A 21,931-nucleotide genomic window follows, 5' to 3' on the forward strand; every position below is an offset into this window, starting at 1 on the left:
AAATCATTTTGAGCTTACGAAATACATATAAACAAGGATTAACCCTTTATGAATATACATTTTGTGAAGACTAAATTTTTTTCCACGGCAATACAGCTGAATTTGAATTATGCAAACGATGAGCTGCCTTGCGTCTTGTAGCTAACAAGATTTTTGTGCTTTATATTATTACAAGGACAAAAGTAAAAATAAAAAAATGAAACGTGTGCATTTGAATGCTCTGCAAGGGTTGTTTTATCTACATAATTCATTCGAGAGATAAGACTGAAGGAGCTGTAAAACTGGTAGTGAAATATGTACTACATACAGCATGTGTAGATAAAAGGCCCGGCGGCCTAAAATACATCAATAATTTTTTCGCTAATAATGTCAGAAATTCTGTTTAGGACTTCTATAAATTATAAATATTCCGACAGATTAGATATACACGTTTTAAATGTTATATGACAGATGATCATCTATTAGAACAACTTGTATAAAAAAAAACGAGTAAGTTTAATCGAAGTCCTAAAAATTATATCAAACAGACGCTACTATCAATTGGCGTCTGAGTTTTTTATTCAGTTTAAATCATTTATTTTGTCTTACTTAAAACTATTAATCATGAGAATCATGGTGCAGCCAAATTCTCCCCAGCCTTATGGGTATATGGTGTAACAACTATTGGTGAACTTACATTTGCCTTAGCAGATTATTGCTAATAATAAGTTTTTTTGATAAGTAATAATATCACAAATTTTTATTGCTAGAGTTGAAGAACACCGCAGTTGTATTCTTCTCTTACTGATGCCTCCAGATCCAGTGCTGTCGTTGGATTCAGAATTTATAGTAGAGAATTTCATTGTAAGGATGTACTTAAACATGAAACTTTACTTTTAAATCAGAGTTTATGGTTTTTAACGGCTATTGAGAAAATAGCAGTTACGGACACAGGTGATTCCATGATCATCTGTCACTCAAAAAGTGTTTTGCAGGCACTCGGTATTTTAACTCGGCCAACCCTTTACTTTTACATTTTTTGCACTAGCTGATTATTATTGAAAGCAGAGGAATACAAACGAAATTTTGCTACATAACCTACCAGCACATGTGAACGTTCGTAGAAATGGAGCAGGCAAACTAGCAAGGCAAGCTGCAACTATATCTACTTTTTCTCTTAAATAAAAACTGTAATTCGAGACACTTGGCGAGAACGTTCGAACTTAGTAAATCATAACAGAATTAAAGAGATAAGAGTGTGATGTCTCCTTGGAAGTTTTGAAGTATAGAAAGATGCGCCGAAGACGGCACGGTACGTATAGGTCATACTCACCTAGCTCATAATATTTGATGGCCAGTGATTACCCGTCATTCTGCAAAGGGTGTTCAGCTTACTTGACATTCACGCATTTGCTTTTCGAGCGTCTCTGTCTTGGAGATCCTGAAGGCCGATACTTCTTTGAAGTACTTCATCCTTGCCACATTTTGTAGACCGTGATCCTTGCTATGATTCTCTGAACGAATGTGATAAATGGTGTCAGTGGCATTTTCAGATTGATTTCAGAGATTTCTGAAAAAAAATATTTATTCGTCTTGTTTTTCATAACTCATCTGTCGTTAAACTGATTATTTTATTTGACCATTCATATTTAACGAATGACCTCGGAGTCACTGGTTCTTGATATCAAGACACCACACAAATTCAAATAGATCATGAGAGAAGTATCTGGGTCTCAGAGTTAACCGGTTTTATCGATTCATGAAATCTAAATGATTTGTCCGTCATCAAACTATGTTTTCATCTCTCAAAATATTTATTTGGAAGATGTAAATAATACAATCCTGCTTCTTCTATGTCCATGGATTTTCTTGCTATCTTCCAAAGCGTCTCCCCGCACCTCCCATGCATTAAACGATCTTTCTACTACACTTCAGTCCTAAATTGGAGTATTATACAGTCCGTGCTTCTGCAGCGTGAAACAGAACAGGCCTTGTATGAATTATTAAGTCCTCAGCCTCACCCTGCCTGTTGACGGATATTTTTATTTGTCAGTGGTCTAGTAATCTTTCTCCTTACCCGGGATGTTGCTACTTTTTTTTTTAACTCCCGTGGCAATGCCTGATTCATAGAACAGAACATAGAACTTAGGCCAAGTGGCAAAGGGCTGGGACCTATGAGGTCATTTAGCTCTGAAATGGAAATTGACAGTAAAAAGGTTTGAAAAGTATAACATGAGGAATGCCTTGCAATTGCCTTGTGAATCAATTGTTAGGAGTGAGTGTAAAGTACGATGGAATAGAATATACGGCGGTACAGTAAAAGGAATGAAAACGTAGCAAGGGGTCGAGGGGACGCTGCAAAGAACCTCAAATACTGCCTATAGTGCAATGCATTGGGTGCAGTCACTACAGTGAAGGCATTACCCCCTTACGGTGTCCTCTTTTTTCTAGCTCGCTGTTCCATCCATTGGAATGTAAAATTTACCATCCCTTAAACATTTCTATAACCTCTTTCCCTGGTGTGTGCATTTATCATATCCCAAGGACGTTTCTTTCCGCTCTTCTTGTTGCTTCCTTCATTATTATCATAAAGAGTAGTGGGCTCAGGGCTGATTATTTGATAAGACACCAAGACGTGTTTATTGGATGGTGTATTATCTATTCTAAGAGCTAGATTACTTACCTGATATAGTTGAATATTACTGCATAAAACAATGAGATATTCCCACTAAGCCCGCCTGTATGGAGGAGGAATTTAAACCAAAGAACAAGCATTGGGACCTATGAGGTCATTCAGCGCTGAAGGGGAAATTTAAGAATAGAAAAGCCAGAAAGGTGTAAAAGGAGGAAAATCTCGCAGTTGCACTATGAAACAAGTGTTAGAGAGGGTGGATAGCAAGACTGAAGAGAGAATATGAATGGAGCCAGGGGCAGAAGGTACGCTGCAAAGAACCTCAAGCAACGTGCAATCCTGTAATTAATTTTCACCAATTAATGCTGATCTATGAACAGTTCATGTGAAGGGAATGTAATCATTCACAAATCTAGCGATTTTGTTTTCTGAGGAAACTGCCATTGTTGCGCTACGAAGGAATGCCACAACATCTAGTCAACATTTTCATTAAAAAAAAAACAGTGTTCGAACTCATTTTGTAGTAGACTATATCTTTCTGTACGATTCATTGCAAGATCAATGGTTCACTTGAGTCTTATCAATCTTATCAATAATGACTTCAAATTACCGGCCTCACAAGATAGCAAGAATAAAAACAGAGTCGAGTGGAGCTGAATAATGAAGATAATAAGTGTACAATCGTTATAAGACGTGGTTTTCGTGCGACCCATACCACAACTCACTCATCCGCAGCATTCTTTCTAAGTTATGAGACTAATTCTCTTTCTCCTGATTGGTAAGTATATGAGAACCCCAAAAATCATTTCCGCTTTCAAGTTATTTCTGGACAGAGTATGAACTCGATCATATATTTTGTAAGTGTAGTGACTGATGGGATTTGCAACTTACTGCCACCACCGATTCAAAGTTTTATGGGGACAAGTACAAGAAGGGAGAGGAACAATAACAGGATCTAACCTGCAAGGAAGAGAAAGATCCGCATCTTGAAAGGCGGAAGCACGGTCTAGGTACGTTAATATGCCTAGACCGTGAGGGGAAGATTATCAAGGCAATTATATGCTGGGAAAACGTAAAGGTTTAACCCCAAAAAAAATACAGCCAGTCATTGAACTGATGAAACCCAAGTTCTGAATTGCACGTGTCGTTGCCAGGGACGAGATGCAAATGTCTCCTCCACCTGTAGGGGACTGAGGTGTCTTCTTCACCAGAAATGAGAGAAAGAGAATCTGGAGTAGTAATGCTTGTCTACGCATTATACAAACTGCATTTGATTCAGTACTATACAAAAATGGAGGGATGGAAACAAGAGGTACTACAATTATGTGGGTGTGTTACAAGCAGGAACAAAAAATCGCCAACAAAATTTCAACAACTTGGATGAGAGACTGAACTTGCAACTTCAAAATTATTAATAAATTATTAATCATGATGAATCATTATGCGGGAAAATGTGACAAGATTATAGAATCAATAGTCTTGGTGTAACTTCAGTATATTCACTTTCTCGCTCATTATGCAAACTAGTTGGAATGGAATGGAGGGGAATATAAAACCGAGACCAAAGGCCAACCGCTGGGACCTATGAGGTCATTCAGCGCTGAGAGGGAAATTGACAGTAAAATGTTTTTTTTCGGTGTAACAGAAGAAAAACTTCGCAGGAGCACTATAAAACAATTGTTAGGGGAGGGTGGAAAGATGCCAGAAAGAGAATATGAGTAGAGCTACAGTAAAAGAAATGAAAGGTGTGGCAGTTAGGGGCCGAAGGGACGCTGCAAAGAACCGTAAGTAATGTCTTCAGTGCATCGCAGGAGGTGCACTGACGTTACCACCCTCCTACGGGATACAATCTGTCTTGCTTCAGACCTCTTGTACGAGTGAAAACTATCACTATCTTATTTATATTGCTGAGATTGAATAAATTCAGCATGAGTTACACTCAGCAAGAACTTGCTTCCAAGACCACCGAACTGCAAAGATCCATAACACTACCCTCTGAAGCTCTAGGCATAGTCAGTACCTATGCTGCCACAAAACATAATTAGCAATTTTCCTATACTTGTGGTTTTCTAGATGAGAGGAAACACTAGAATCAATTGTGAGCTGATGTGATTGCCTTATACAAAGTGTTACAATGAGTCTCAACCTAAACTAAACGGTTCCTTCTTCTGTGCACTAGAAATCAAGAACCAAATATATATCTAGCTAACTTAAACTTTCGGTAATTTCTAGACGACCAGCTGAGATGAGCTACCTTGTAATGGCTGTAGTCCAAGATTATGATACCTCAGGCAAGACTCTGCATTGCTTTATTTTGGTTTATCTGTAGAAATACATCCTCGGAAATGTAGATAGAAGGAAGATCTTTTTTTTTAGAAATTAAAAAGGTATTTTTCCATGACGCAGAAAGTAATTTAAAAGTTTCAGTTTCCTACAACTGATCTCGGAGTCAGATCAACATTCTTCATTTCTTATCAGTGACGCTTCTTAATCCAAGTCTTGCAACGACGCTTCTTATCTGTTGAAAGATTATCTACTATTTTTTAACAAGCTGATCTCGACGATTCGCCATTGCCTTCTTGCTTGACAACATGCCAAGTTCTGATCCTTTCAATACTTTTCATGAGGAATAAATCTTGAATTTCTACCATAACCATTCCTTTAGGCTTACGCTCCAGCTGTCATTCTCTTTTCAAGGGACAAGTTTGTTGAATACCCATTTCTCTTGTTCCAGTCCTTCATGAACCATCTCACCTTTCATACATAGTGATCTGTGAAATAAGAAATAATGAAAATTATGTTGTTGAGTAAAGTCGACTTTCTAATTTTTCATAAAAAAAGTGTAGAATTACTAAGACGTTGTTTTGCCATTTATGGAATTGTTCCTTAGTGACATTTTGATTTAAATTTGAATTGTCTTAAATCCATTTTAGATTATTATACTTCTGGTAGATATATTACTGATCAATCGTCCATGATGACTTGATAAACAGCAAATATTAAAAGACGAAGCAACTGATGTGTTTAACACTAGATTCTCTAAGCAATGTTGCCCTGACGTATTATTTTCAGGTTCTTCAAGGGTGGTAATGTAAGAATATGTATACTTTAAATATTTATAGTTTTAACACATACTTAAAAGCTAAACGAAAGAACTTTCTTTGATGTTAGGCTTTTTATTCCCTTTCATAGACTGCATGAAGACGCACTTAAAACACAAAATGTACTTCAATAAAAAAAAAAGTTTCGGTGACAAAACCTTTGATCTTGAACATTCCTTGCTTTCAAACAACTTTGCTTGTGGTTAATCTTATTGCAGAATCGTATTTAGTGTCTTTACTGATGATGGTTGTTGGGAATTTCTCATCGATTCGATGCCCAGATGTTGAGGGCTAATGACAATATCATAAGAGACTATGCAACTGCTACTCGGGATAGGGTTGAAATAGGCAAGGCCAAAAACTAATTTTTTTTTTTAAATTAAAAAAATAGACTATTCTAAACAGACAACACTTCCCACACATAGCAATTACTTATAACTCTGAAAGGGACAAATCTAAGATCAATAGTTATTACACAAAGATTTAGTCCCTGAAGGGGGTAATCTTCCCAAAATGGAAATCATTATAATTAATTCCACCATAAGTAAGTCCCAACTCAATTAATAACACATCTGAAGCGATAATGACCTATTCAAAGCAAATATCGAGAGGATGCGCCATGATAAGACCTAACCCAAGCACATATTTTACAACTATAACCAGCTTGATCAGAGGAGAGAGTTGCTCTCACCTTACCTTACCAAGTCATACCCTGGGAACAGAATCACTGAGAAATTCCCAACACTTGGTTCTTCGAACCGGGTTCACTGTAATTTTGGCGTTTTCACCTTGGGCAATTCTTTTGTTTCTTGTACTGAATATATCGGGTAAATTTTTATCCATTATTTACAGAAATGTAATTTTTTGTTAGTTTAATTCATCCTCTTCTCCTCTGATCAATTTGGTTCACCGCAACCTTTAAGTTGCATTCATTATTTTCGTTACTCATGTAGCCACATCACCAACCCATTGACATTCTTCTTCTTGCTAAATAACCTGACGTTGTGGAAGGTTTGTCGTTAAAAAGGGGATCCTACCTTTTTCGCGACAATGGTTCTGCAGATTATTTTCCGGAGATTGTAGTGTTTGATGTAAGAAACAATTTCTGATTTCCAGTTTCTTCAGAAGGCATGACTGTGGCAGGGAATCCCAATAAATCTTTTTAACATGAATATATTTTGTTAGATTGAATAACGGCATATTTGTATGCAAGCATAACATTTTAATAACAAGACATTATTTTTTCTTCCCGCTACAGGCAGCTGGGTAGCAACATCAAGCCATGCCTGGCTAGACTTTTCAGGTTCCCGGGTTCGCCACTCGTCATCCCATGATAACCACCATACATCACACAAACATCACGGAGGTTCATCTTCCACTGGACATCATCATGGATCCCACTCGCATCCACATGGGAATGAGGAGAATTCTTCAAATCAACCAGAAAAATTAAAGACATCTGACAACTCTAAAGACTCGAAAGTGCACAATTGCCGCGGGGCTTCTCCACCTAAAAGTGAACAAAGCTCCACGTCTCCTAAACATGACCATCATCATCACCATCATCATCATAAGGCAAAAGAATCACCTGCTGACAATCACAAAGGCAAACTTGAATCAGGACAAGGTAAAGCCGAGAAGAAATGGGGCAAGCATACCCAAGGCAACAAACATACAAATCCCAACAGTGCTAAAGATAAGGAACGAAAAAGTTACAAAGAAAATACCCTCCATCCTACAGACTGGCATACATCTCAGGGTCATTACCATCGAGCTGATGAGCACGGTAATCAATTCAGATCGACTTCATACAGAGGAAATAACCGCCTTCATCATCCTCATTATTTACAAGATGGTGATGAGCATAAACATCCAGATCCCAGTGATGATGATGCGTCTGGAGTACATGATCCTCACCATTCCTACCACCGCCGCCACCACCACCATCATCACCATAAACACCATGGCAGCTCTGAACACGGCGGTCATCAACCCTTTCTCTACGGCCACGAACACCTTGACTTCTGGCACAGCTCTAAGGAACTGCCTATTCAGCTTTGTCCAATGCACTACACAAGCATTGGGCATCGTTGCATTGCCATTTTCTCAATCGGCCAGGTCTGTAAAATCTGCCATATGATTTCATTTATTGTATTGCCAGTCTCCTTTGAGAATGAGAAGTTCTTAGAATGGAGAGCTGATCCTAAATATCTAAGTAATGAACATGAAATTTCCAAGCCATATGATACACAGCACACATTTCTGACAAAATATGCCCGTAAATATCAGAATATATATATATAATATATATATATATATATATATATATATTATATATATATAGATATATATATATATATATATATATAATATTACAGCAGTTTTTCTTGCCAGTGCATGGAGCCAGAAAAAATAACACCACAGTCAATGGCATTTTTACATTAACTGGTAAATCATGGACCAACCCCGAGCAGATAATTTCCTCGAAAATGGTCTCACCATCATTGTATTGACCCCTCCGACACACTTTGCATTCACCATATAGGACACTTTTTTGCTTCCTAGATATGAAATCTCGGCTATCCAGTACCTTTTTTCACTCCATCTATCCATCCATTTCCAGAACTTCCTCTCCTCCTTCCTCGAAATTCTTCCATCCTATCGTCCATCAACCGGATCACCTCAAAAATTTTGAGACATCCCTTCACTAACATCAACCATTTCATCACTTCTTTAGTACATCTTCACAGTCCTTGCTCTTTTAATTCTTCTTGTGATACATACACTAGGCACAGAATTGATGTCAACAGCTTCATTTACATTCAATATCCAAACTTCACTTCTATAAAGGAGAGTTGGCCCAACAACTGCTTATTGACTCCCAATTTCGGATTCCATAGACTTTTCCGAGTCTTCTATCATATCAACTCAGATGCACGTACCTTGCTACATTAGTTGTTTCCATCATCCATAACAACATTCATTACTGGGTCTTACTGATTTGCTTAAAGGTATATAACCTTGTTTTTATTTCTAATAACTCTAAACTCTTCTTTTGCCAAAATTTTCAAACTCTTTCTAGTTTCTTCCACTCCTCTTTACTATTCTAAATTAGTACTGTCTCACTTACAAACACCAGCCATTCCATATTTGAATCACAACTCATTTTCTCACCTGCAGTTCGCACCAGTCTAATAAAACTTCTGTGACTTCTTGCACATGCCTGTCCGTCCAGATAATTTTTGAACAGCCATTTAACATTCTTTGCTCATGTCATAAAACTTTTAATGATTTCAATGACAACTTCTCTACCATCATTCTCAACGTCCTCCAGAGTGCCAATGTTAGTTGCATCATTAGCTTCTAAGTCCATGAATATTACGTGCAGTTTTTTTTTTTTTTTTCATTTAGAAAAAAAGGTGTAATTTTGGATGAAAATTAACTATTGTATGACACTGACTAAAACATAATGAATGTACATAAAGTGTTCGTATATTTTCTTCGGTGAAAAGGATATCAATCGCTATACGTTATGAAAACTGTTGATTAGTCTTCTGTTATTTCAGACATCATGGTGGGGGGCCAATAGTTTCTGTGAGAGCATCTACGGCGAACTTCTTTTTTTCAAGAACATTCAAGAATACTTAGAATTTTTAGAATTCTTGCAAAATTCAGGTGAGGAATTATCCTGTAATATCAAAATGATAGCATGTTCAATCAAAACATTTGTAATTGGAAACAGTACAGCTATGTTACTCAGTATAGAGAAAGATATATGTGGTCACGGACGTCTTGTAGACACCTATACCTGTGCATACTCTATGTAAAAATGCACAATGTTCAAGCCGTAGATGATACCTAACCAGCCCATAAATAAAAGTGTAGTAAATATCCAAACAAATCATAAGGATTATTAAAGTAAGAATCTGTTCTCTGCTGACAGTTGGAAAAAGAAACCGAATATTGTACTGTTTGCAATGCCTTACGTAAAAACCAACTAGGAGGGAGCGATAAAAAGCATGGTATTGCAAGATTCCTCTTGTTCACTGAATTCTTTTCATTCCCTCAGATCTGAACTTGGATTTGTGGGTTGGTGGTAAAACAGACGGGAGATCTTGGAGGTGGATCGACGGGTCCCAAATGCCTATGGGGTCACCGTATTGGGCGATCAGGTAAAAGAATTTTTTTTTCTACTTAGCTTCCTTAATGCTCAGAGAATCACATTCAAATTGCATCCGACGGAGCTTATTGATGCTTTATTTTGGCTCGCAATTTCCGTTTGTTATCACTATTACTACTATGAGATTCAGGGTCTCTGTAACACGGTTTTTTGGACTTTGCTCCTTGTCAAAGCATCGGATGTAGCTGAAAGTTGACATATGTATATTTTACAACCACACACAAATTTTGTCAGCATTATCAATAACCTAAACCCGATAGTTTTAATTTTTATAGAGTAAAAATGATCTAGCCGACGCCATGGCCAATGATTACGAGCCAAGAGTCGAAAAACATTCATTACGTAAGCAAGGTAAACATTCACCAGACAGAAATGCCATCGGCTCTGAAACCCAAAGACTTTATGAATGGCGGAACGATACATAGATGTGGGTGGGGTATCAGTGCTAGCGTAGTGTTACTACTGTAGCAGTAGTGCCGCAACAGTATAGCAGTAATATACATGAATTAAACGTTTAGACCAACTGCTGGGATCCTTGAGGATCATTTAGCACTTCTTACAACTACTCGAGAAATTAGTTTTTATAGCCAAAAGTTAAATTTTCTAATCCAACAATGCCCATGGTAGCCTTCAGTGTTATCCTGAATTATAACGAGGCGAAGTGGGTGGAGCCTCATGAAGTCACCATTCTGACGATAATTATTGTTGAAGGTTTAAAGCCAATACACGATACCGGCTATTTTTTTCCGTAAATAGGTAGATAGCCAATAAATAAAAATTGCTTGACATTGGATATAGCAGTTATCAAATCAAGCTTGTCTACTATGTTTTTGGTAATTACCAACTATTCCCTACATCTTGTCAATCTGATTGTGACCTATAAAGTAGGCTGTAATTTCTTTGGAAACTTATTTTGGGAGTTAGACTAATAATCAAAGTGTTTTTGTATTTATTAACATATTTTGTTGGTTTGTTCATTATGACAATTATCAGTGGGGAGGTTCCAGAGTTCATAAAGGTGTACTGCTTTGCTTGTATTTAAATTTGTATGTCATTGTTGCCAGAGGTTTAGCCTCCGTTACGTATAGCCAATCATCCATCGAGAAAGAGGGAAGAAATGATGTCATAAGTTACGTAACGAGTGCGTTCGAAACCTTTTCTCTGAGTAAGTTGGCACGTCTTCAAAAAAGGTCACTTTTACATTATAAGTACCAAATTTATTCAACCTACGTAGTGCAGAATACACTCAAAATTTATGTGTTGACATAATATGTATTCTGAATAAGCGTTATATTTATGAAATGCATAGATAAAAAGTTATTGCAAAAAAACCGTGTTACAGAGGCCCTGAATCTCATAGTAGTGCGCCCATAACATCGAAATGAGTCTGCACGTTGGATTTCCTATGGTATATTGTGTTGCGAATCTCAGCTTCTTAAGCAACAGATAGACCAATACTGTGTAGGCCCTGTAACAGGAGGGAGATATCAGAGTCCGTGCGTCATTCCAGACATTCTTTATTCTCCTGTTCAAATTCAAACAGAGCACTATCACAGCGCAATAACAGTTACACTCTGAACAATGCAACAAAAGTAAATTGAATTCTATGTTGCTTAAACATGAACATTATAATAATAATACTACATAATAAAAGGATATAATATTCAATTTTTGATAGCAACATTCAACAAAGTGGTTACTTTTATTCCCAAAGAGGACGCATAACTAACCACACTATTTAAACATGACTCAAATTAAATGAACATCCTGATCCTGTTTTTGGGCACCAATATGTTATAAGGCCTTCATAATATCAGCAGTCAGAACTACCTTCCAGCATCTAAAGCACATAATAATTTCTCCTAAATCTTGAATAAGGGAAGAACAATAGTGCAGATGCATAAAACATAGGTCTAACCTTAGTTGACAAAATACTTTCTCAAACTACTGGGCAATGTGGTATATACGTAATGTTTAGATTATGGTTTGTTTGTATGGTGTTTTTACGTTGCATGGAACCAGTGGTTATTCAGCAACGGGACCAACGGCTTTACGTGACTTCCGAACCACGTCGAGAGTGAACTTCGATCACCAGAAATACACATCTCTCACTCCTCAATGGAATGGCCGAGAATCGAACCCGCGACCACTGAGGTGAGAAGCAAACACCAAACCAACCACGCCACTGAGGCGCTACGTTTAGATTATGGGCTGACAGGTCTAGAAGGAGAAACCTCCTCAATAATTCCCTCCTTTCCATAGCTCAGAAAGACATTGTGATACTGTTGCTGCAAGACAGGTTCCCTTACTAACCTACAGTCAAGACTTTTCCTTGCAAGGCCCTCTTTACTTTTGAGACTATCCTTAGCAGAATCTTTATTCCAGACCAAAACTACTTTATATTTATTCTCAACATACTCCAGTCTTTGCAAATTTCTTAAAAACATCACAAGGGCAATTAATATCCCCAACTGGTTCATTTAAATTGATTCCCACAGTCTCAGTAGTCTACTAATTTTGTCATTCAAAATGGGAATTTTTTGAGGGATGACATGAGAGAAGCAACAAAATTCTCACATGAACCCAAGATTACCCCTCCAAACACTGACCCCTGAGCTACTGTACATTCTATGGAGAATCATAATTTTCCAATAAGCCTGAAGTCAAATCAAGATAACCGAAATTCTAAGGTAACCCTCATTATTATCAACAAGAACACAGGTTCATATTAGAGAAGCACAAATTCTTAGAATTTCAACTACTATTCAGGGGTGTTAATTACCTATGCAATTTAATAATTTCACATCATACAAATTACGACTATCACCGTTGGCGGATTTTCCATCACCAAAGGTGGTGCAAGATTGGCATTGAGAGAAAAGCCACTTCCGTTAAATTTTCCTAACATATTTATTACAAATATAGGACGTGCCAGTTCCTGAAACTGAATGCAATGTACTTCAGAGCAAATACCGTATCTTTCTTCCAATGCACCTTAATTTGGCGGTTTACAAAACAGTACGGTTGGACTTGAAAAGGTTGGACTATTCCGATCCTTCTCTGGACCGCTCCATTCAAATCTCGTGTGGCAATTAAGGCAAAAATCACTAGAGGTAATAGCACTCCATACTGATCACCAGCTACACCAGTGTGTCAGCTAGTTCATAATGTAATTTCCTGAGCGGATACATATAAAAATAAATAGTAAGCATACTTACATTTTCACAAGTCGCAAGCAAGAGAACAGTTACTGGCAAGGAAAGCCAACCCTTCTATCACAGCCTTCGCATCACTTCCCAGTAAAGACAGAAGGTAACGGAATTTAATCATGACAGGTATATTGCTACCATCAACTAGGGGTGCTACTCAGTCAACTCGCCACTGAATTTTGGCAACTCTCAGTAATAGTAACCCTTGGAAGAATTTATAGATCCACCTGAGTCACATCCATGATGCGTCTTGTTTACTAGACTTATCCTTGGCCATGTCGTCCAAGCGCCTTCGCTCGCCTAAGCCTGAGCAAATCGACGATATTGGAATGAAGCATCGATGTCCTTGTTGAGTTCATCATAATCATCAGTCAGTTTCACATAGACCTGGACTACTTTGGCAAGTGTTAGGAAGAGCTCCACACGGAGATATCATCAATGATTTTTTTTTTTTTTTTTTTTTTTTTTTACAGAATATAGAAAGGGGTAAAGTGAGAAATTCACCGTCTTTTGGTTGTTTTTATGCCAATCTCCCAGGGGCTGGTAACTAAACAGTGCCCCGCAGAATTTTTCTACGTAAAGACATAAATTGCAAATTTCTCAAATTATTTTCGTTAAATTTTCAAGTTATCTCACATGTACTGCAGCATACACACCCTTTTCTATATTGTTCAGTCCAAAAAATTCATTAATAAACAATATCTCCGTGCGGAGGACTTTAGCATGGCCTCTATCCTTATCAGATGCATCAGTGCATCTTCTGGTTCAACCCAGCACAGTTCACCTTTTGGACTATCAAGCAAAGCCCGTTAAGACTTTCGAGGAACGGGCAGGCCTTAAACAAGGTCTTTAGACCTTGGGCATAGCCCTCCCCTTTTAAACGTGCCGTTATTTTCTTCCAACCTTCCAAGATCAGCCATATTTTGTCATATACCCTTTTTGCGGGGTTTATACACAAATACATAATACGTAATCCCGGATCTACTCTGGGAACCATCAAATGTGCTACTCACAGCTTCTTGCGTAACTAGTGGATAACTATAGGCCACAACAAAGGTAGGAGGAATCGGAGGCCGTGCGATCTCCTACACTATTATAAAAGTTATTGTGTTCTTAATTCTTGTTCTAATAATGGCATATCACAGAGCGCAATAGTAGTTAGACTGAGGACCTCGGAATACAGTAAACTGACTTCTATGTTGTATAAACATAAATATTGTAATAATAAAAGGATAATAATCAACTCATGGTTCATTGCTATTCAATTCAGCCATATCACAATAAAGCATGTAATTTTTTATGGGTATGGGTTTAATAGTAATAAAAAATTTTGAAAGAGTTACGGTTAACAACATATTTAAGTACGCCGTGCATGACCTGTAAGAATGGCGGAGCGTACTTCCGGGAAGGTCTCCTTCCAACTAGGATTAATAGTGTACTTTTTCAGTCCTGGTTCACACTACCTTTGATTACCTGAAACATCTACTACGAGGCTATTAGGGTGCTCAGCATTTATTTAAATCGCACCTCTCAAAATAGTTACGCTTTCCTTTTGAAGTATGCATAACTTGTAAATCTATTATTATTATTATTATTATTATTATTATTATTATATTATTATTATTATTATTATTATTATTATTATTATTATTATTATTATTCTGAATCCGCAAACGTCACACTAAAGATGCAAAAAAATATGCCTGATTAAAAATTCCGTTATGCTTTGAAATAACCTGGCCCTATGCCAGAATATTTTTCGTTTTCTTAATTGTCTTCTCAAATGTTGAATAATATTACGACACGATAATACAAACAGAACAGAAAAATAATAAAAACAGTTTTTACTCCATTCCGAAGCATCGAATTCATACTAAGAATAGCTTTTTTTTCAATTTGAGGGTTTTCGTGAAATATGGACTCTGTTTATTTATTTTTTTTTTTTTCAGGACTAGTCATTTTCCCAGTTGGAGAACTAATGAAGAACATTACTATCAAACTCCTTCGAAAATCGTTACTCCTCATGCTGGACTGTACCAATCAAAGTAAGTGATTTGTTTTGTCAACTAAAATTATGAAATATCAGTGCTGTGAGAATGCAGCTTTACGTAAAATCTATTAGCTTTATAGGAAATTTTTGCTGCCGCAAAATGGGAGAATAGCAAAAAGGTTTAGATATAAAAAAAAACAATCGAAAGAATGTCTCCCAAGACTTGTGGAAATTTTACGGATGTGCAGGGAAATATTAAGTGAGAGTAAATATAGCTGTTTTCCAGTATGTATCCATCACGTTAGATTTAATTTAAATTTCAAGAACCTCTTAAATATCAGAGGTCTTTTGAAGTTCAAATACACCCTACCGGAATTGATGAGATCTTCGACCGTGTATATTTAGTTACATGTCCCAAATATAATTTGGGAACCTGTGTGGATAATCCCAGTAACTGGCTGTTGAAGGTTCGCATCGATTGCGAACCATGCAGTAAAATGTGAACATAACATTCAGTACAGTGATTTCAAAATCTTATCTCAATCCATTATATGCGGTCATTAACCATTCTCGAGTTCCTCTTCATTAGGCAGTTGTTACCAACCCTCAACAACCATTCAAAAGTTGTACAATCAAACATTAACTAATAGTCCATTCGTCCATTCTACCTTACTCGCCTCTTGTGTTCGTCGTCCCTTGTGTCAAAAGATAAATAATAACGGTTTATTCAGTCTTGGACTACATGATTCTGTTCTGCGTTGGCGAGTTCTAGTCTCGATGTTTTTTGCTTTTTTCGTTGCTTTTCATTATACACAGGAATTTTTGCTCATTTGGATTAATGTTAAATATTTTTATCTGTCTTTAGAATATTGTCATTATCTCAGATATTCACTTGTGGTTGTTGTCTTAATATTCCGGTTTCCTTCTCTCTCTCTCTCTCTCTCTCTCTCTCTCTCTCTCTCTCTCTCTCTCTCTCTCTCTCTCTCCTGAAATTGCCATTATGCTTAGCAGCTTTACTCTTTATTGTTAATTTCGTGTTTAATTATTTACCATTTTGCTTCCATTAAAAATTCAAAGTTCGTTTATGAGCGCAATGGAAATTATATACTTATATATATATATATATATATATATATATATATATATATATATATATATATATATATATATATAAAGGTATAAGCCATGAAGGAAAGATAAACAACAGAGTAACTGCAAGATCTTTCAACTCAACGTCCTTTACTTAGCAGACAAACTGACTTACATGAGAAACTGAGAGTACAAGGAAAGGTCATATAAGTGATAGATACGGATTATAAGGAGATTTGTACCTAGAATCCAACAACCTGGAGAATGAGTAACCTTTCCGAACAAGCATAAACATGGTTACAATTTAAGAACAAAAAGATTAAGTCCAACTGCTCAGACACAGGGACAAGACAATTAAAGGATTATATAGGGCGGCAGCTGACCACATTCAGATCTTTGGTAAACAAAAACTTTATTCACAAAACATTATTAAACATACATATTACAAAAGAAAATATCTATAAGCAACGTAATTTCGTATTTAACGTTCTGTAAGCCTATACCTTTGAGGTCATTCTTAAACATGTTACAAATACAAGGGTCTAAATGAAACAGGCCACGACTAATATTAAGATTACAATGGGAAGTAAGTTGTATAATGGCAGATTCTGAAAGATTTCGTGATAAGACATCTTTTGATCTTGCAATTACTGAACTACTAATCCAATTTATCCGGTGGTTGTTTTCACTTAAATGAATGAATATTGCATTAGATGTTTGCCCAGTTTTAACAGAATATTTATGCGGTTTTAATCTTCTAGGCCCTTGCTTGATTGTCCGAGATATAAGGAGGGGCAGTTCATACATGGAATTTTATATATTATGTTGTTGCTTTCCCTGGGGCCATTTTTTATTAACATTCCTTTTACTGTGTTATTATAGGAAAAAACAAGATTGACCTTAAAGGATTTTAACAATGATTTAGTGGTTTCAAATCCGTTAAAATAAGGCAAACTGAGATTGTTCTTAGAATTTTCTTTCTCTGTGTTATTTACACCATAAGACTTTTTGTGGGCTTTATTATAGTAAATATGTAATATATGTGAAGGATAACATAAATCTTTCCCTATTTTTCTTATGTATTTAATTTCTCGATCCAAATATTGGGGACTGACAATGCGCAATGCTCGTAAAAACATAGAAGAAAAAATTGATATTTTAATGTTAAGATGGTGGCCTGAATAGAAGCAACTTAACTTATGTTCATTTCTATTCATCATTCATCATCTATTATTTTAACGGATTTGAAACCACTAAATCATTGTTAAAATCCTTTAAGGTCAACCTTGTTTTTTCCTATAATAACACACTAATAGGAATGTTAATAAAACATGGCCCCAGGGTAAGCAACAACATAATATATAAAATTCCATGTATGAACTGCCCCTCCTTTTATCTCGGACAATCGAGCAAGGGCTTAGAAGTAAGATTAAAACAGCATAAATATTCTGTCAAAACTGGGCAAACATCTAATGCAATATTCATTCATTTAATTTAAAACAACCACCGGATAAATTGGATTGGTAGTTCAGTTATTGCAAGATCAAAAGATATCTTATCATGAAATCTTTTAGCTAAAAATTTGCCATTATACAACTTACATCCCATTGTAATTTTAATATTAGTAGTGGCCTGTTTCATTTAGACCCTTGTATTTGTAACATGTTTAAGAATGACCTCAAAGATATTATAACAGACTTAAATACAAATTAGTTGTCTTATAGATATTTTCTTTGTATATGTAAGTTTAATATGTTTTGTGAATAAGTTTTTGTTTACCAAAGATCTAAATGTGGTCAGCTGCCGCCCTATATAATCCTTTAATTGTCTTGTCCAATGTGTCTGAGCAGTTGGACTTAATCTTTTTGTTCTTAAATTGTAACCATGTTTATGCTTATTCGGAAAGGTTACTCATTCTCCAGGTTGTTGTATTCTAGGTACAAATCTCCTTATAATCCCTATCTGTCACTTACATGACCTTTCCTTGTATTCTCAGTTTCTCATGTAAGTCAGTTTGTCTGCTAAGTAAAGGACGTTGAGTTGAAAGATCTTGCAGTTACTCTGTTGTTTATCTTTCTTTCATGGCTTATACCTTTATTTATGCATTTATCACATTCAAAACTTTCGTGATTCAGTTACACACACACACACACATATATTATATACATACATACATATATATATATAATATATAGTATATATATAAAATATATAAAATTTACACACACACAATATATATACTATACATATTATATATATATATATATATATATATATATGTAATATATATATATATATATATATATATATATATATTATATATATTATATATAATATATATATATATATAATAATTTATCACTGCACTCAATTTTAATCTGATTCCTAATATATGGATTTTTCATTTTCTCTGTTTTTAGCCCTGAAGATGGGATTTGTATTTCGAAACGTACGTAGGTGATGAAAATGAATGAAGTTATAACTGAAAATGCTGAAGTTTCTGCTGGTCATAAGTACTGTTCCTATTAAAATCTAAAGTAAATTCCATCTTTCCATTTTGCCCAGGTGTGCCTCTATGTCTTCCAAGTACTATTACTACATGAGTGACGAAAACTGCGACGACAGGAGAAGCCCAGTGTGCGTTCTTAAGAATGACGCTGAAATTGTGGTGTTGAAGCAGTGGGCAGTGAACGGCAACATCCCGGTAACCAGTTCTCCAAATTCAGACGAATCCACTGAAGAAGAAGAAGAAGAAGATGAATCCTCTGAAGAAGAAGGAGAAGAAGAAGAAGATGAATCCTCTGAAGAAGAAGGAGAAGAAGAAGAAGAAGAAGAAGAGAAGATGATGATGAATCCTCTGAAGAAGAAGATGATGAATCCTCTGAAGAAGATGATGAATCCTCTGAAGAAGAAGATGATGAATCCTCTGAGGAGGATGAATCCACTGAAGAAGACGAAGATGAATCTACTAAAGAAGAAGAAGAAAAACAAGAAGAAGAGGAAGACGAAGAAGAAGAAGAAGATGAAGATGATGATAAATCCTCTGAAGAAGATGAATCCACTAAAGAAGACGAAAATGAATCTACAGAAGAAGAAGAAAAAGAAGAGGAGGAACGCACTGAGGAAGAAGAGGAACAACCCACTGAGGAAGGAGGAGAGGAACCCACTGAAGAAGATAAAGAAGCGGAGGGCTCTGGTGACGATGACGATGAGGACAGCGAGGATTCTGAAAAGAATCAAAGCAAAAAATCTGGTGAAGGATCGGGCCACGTTGGATGGCTTGATGGGTTCGCCTTTGACTGAAGAAGAGGATGATTGATTTTAGAATATTTTTCTTTGACTCATTTTATTATGTAAGCCCATTATATCCTCCTTCTTAGTTTCTGAAAATAATTGGTACTTTTAACACCTCGTTCAGTTTATTCTCACTTTTCCCCTGGCTTTAAATTAAATGGATTGGCATAAATAAATTGCAACAATAAATTGCAACCAATATTACCTTCTCATTAACTAAGTATGCATCATATTCTAAATGTCTGCTATCTGATTTGTATATAGATCATTTCCGGAGACAACTCGAAAGCAATTTCATTAGATGAAAGCAGTTGTTTTGATAAATGTTGTCCCTAAACCTAGTGTTATTCACCACTTGGTTTTTTTTTTTTTAGCCATTGTGTCCTCATGGGCAGTTGCCTTTGTTCTTTTTTTCCATTCGTCTCAAAATATTGGCAATCTATGAAAGCTAAAACTGCCTTAGTGCTATTCTTGGAAAAAGCGGTACCTATTCTTATTTATTTTCTGAAATTATGAGTCAGTGTTATATTAATTGCCTTTTTACCACGAGGATACATTTTTGTGTTTCTCATGTTATTTAGTATTTGAGCTGTATGACAGAGAATGGCTTGATAAAAACAAAACCTATCTTTTTTGTTTCTCTGCTCCTCTGGAGACTGGCAGGTGGTTAATGTTGAATGTATGATTTACCCACCCACATACACACACACAATATATATATATATACTATATATAGATTATATATATATATACATATATATAGTCAATTACGAGGCTTGGTTTAGTACCATGGTTGAAAATCCGTTATACAGAATACCTTAAATTGCCCTAAATCACATTTTTTCAGACATCGTTTCATTTCCATTGCTATGCCTTATTCTTTATTCTTTTTGTATATGTATCCCTATTTCGCGTCTCATTTACTAGGCATAAGGTCAAAGTTATTTCTTATTTTAGGATGCGGTGTTTCATCTCTCCATTTGACGCATAGCATATGTCTATATTCACTTAAAATTTTCTCGATCATGAGCACTGATCAGAGGTTTCTCTGTCCGACGATTATTTGTCTGACCATAGGAACCAAAATCGAACTGTCTGCACTCAAAACAGGTCATTGCTATTGGCCAGCAGTTTCAAACTTACAGGTCTTCGTGACGAAAAGGGAAGACAGAATAGCAATACTAGTTTAGCTCAAGACCTTCGAGCTCGGTACTACCCTTGGTGTAGTGTGTAGTCACCATTTTCAACGTGGACCTGCAAATATGAAACCATTCCAAAAATTATAACTTATGGCAAAAGAGTAAAGAAAAACATCAATTGCAAATCACAGGGACACAGTTAGCGGTCTCTTTCTTTGGTCGCCGATACTTTCACTTCTCTATCAGGAGTTTCCTTCTTCTAATATACAAATGCCATTACTTTCATAGCTTAGTTCTAAAACCACGTGGTAAATTTTTACGGCAGTTCCATCTCCATTTTTTTAAAGTAATTATGCATTATCATGTGTTTTGAAGGATTATGATAGTAATGCATTGGGGAAATGAGTTTTTTATTTTAGTTATCATACACCCCTACTACACCCGACAAGGTTGGGGACCATTTGGAATACGAGGTTTTGGGTGGGGTAAACAGCGCTTTGCGCCTTATCCCCAATTTTAAAGATTCCTGGCAAGCTCGTATGTACTGGCAAGCGCCAATAATGCCCTATGCGCGCTAGCCTTAAGGGTTACAGGAGGTAAATCATGTTACAATATTAATATTTAAAAGAAAACCATAAATTTACCTTAATTGGATGGACACAAACGTTTTGATGGCTTATATCCAGAACAAGATGGTTGTGGCTCATCTAATGTATCGTCGTCATCAGAAAATGATTCCTTTTGTTGATGGTGATTGGGTGTCACTTAAAGGTGGATATAATTTAGCAGCTTCAAGTAAAAAAAAAAAAAAAGGTAAAACTGAATCTTGGTAGTGCCTAATAGATAAATAAATATCTAGCAAAATATTGTTTCAAAAGCTTTTTTTTTTTTTTTTTTTTTTAATACCAGGCCTCCTAATCCACTCCTTAATATCTCGCTACAATCGTTCAACATTTTGTGTGTGAATGTTACGATTATTGGGATCAACAAAATTTTCTGTGGTTAACTTGAAAATGATGGTGTCCACTGTCACTGATTTTACTATAACCACGCCATGAATCACTATAAATAAGTGAGCATGGTTTTATATAACGGTTAATTAAATTAATGGTAAAATTAATTAAAGTTTCCCCTTTGCGGTTGTCAGCAACCGGCCTCGACAAAGATTTGTTTTCATGTTCTCTCATTACCAGCAAACAACCAACACTGAGTAAGAGGGCGACCTTTATGGTTATTATGAGTAATTAGTTTCATCTGTTACGACTTCAACGTCAACACCACCGATGGGCTCCTGATTATTATACCGAAACAGTCACCT

The 21,931-nt window shown here is 36.1% G+C and overlaps 1 protein-coding gene across 2 annotated transcripts; it reads left to right on the top strand.

Moving 5' to 3' along the window:
- The first annotated feature begins 3,234 nt into the window (after window positions 1-3,234).
- LOC135216369 (uncharacterized) lies at window positions 3,235-20,102 on the top strand. Of its 2 annotated transcripts, XM_064251623.1 has the most exons (7): window positions 3,235-3,389; window positions 6,971-7,830; window positions 9,279-9,387; window positions 9,782-9,884; window positions 11,915-12,046; window positions 15,051-15,146; window positions 18,746-20,102. In XM_064251623.1, the coding sequence occupies exons 1-7, from the start codon at window positions 3,362-3,364 to the stop codon at window positions 19,497-19,499; spliced, it is 2,082 nt and encodes a 693-aa protein (XP_064107693.1). In that variant the 5' UTR covers window positions 3,235-3,361; the 3' UTR covers window positions 19,500-20,102. The 2 variants fall into 2 exon arrangements, with proteins under 2 accessions (XP_064107693.1, XP_064107695.1); XM_064251625.1 differs by lacking the exon at window positions 11,915-12,046.
- The last annotated feature ends 1,829 nt before the right edge of the window (window positions 20,103-21,931 follow it).

The sequence above is a fragment of the Macrobrachium nipponense genome, chromosome 6, assembly GCF_015104395.2.
Source record: "Macrobrachium nipponense isolate FS-2020 chromosome 6, ASM1510439v2, whole genome shotgun sequence".
NCBI classification, from domain to species: Eukaryota; Metazoa; Arthropoda; class Malacostraca; order Decapoda; family Palaemonidae; genus Macrobrachium; species Macrobrachium nipponense.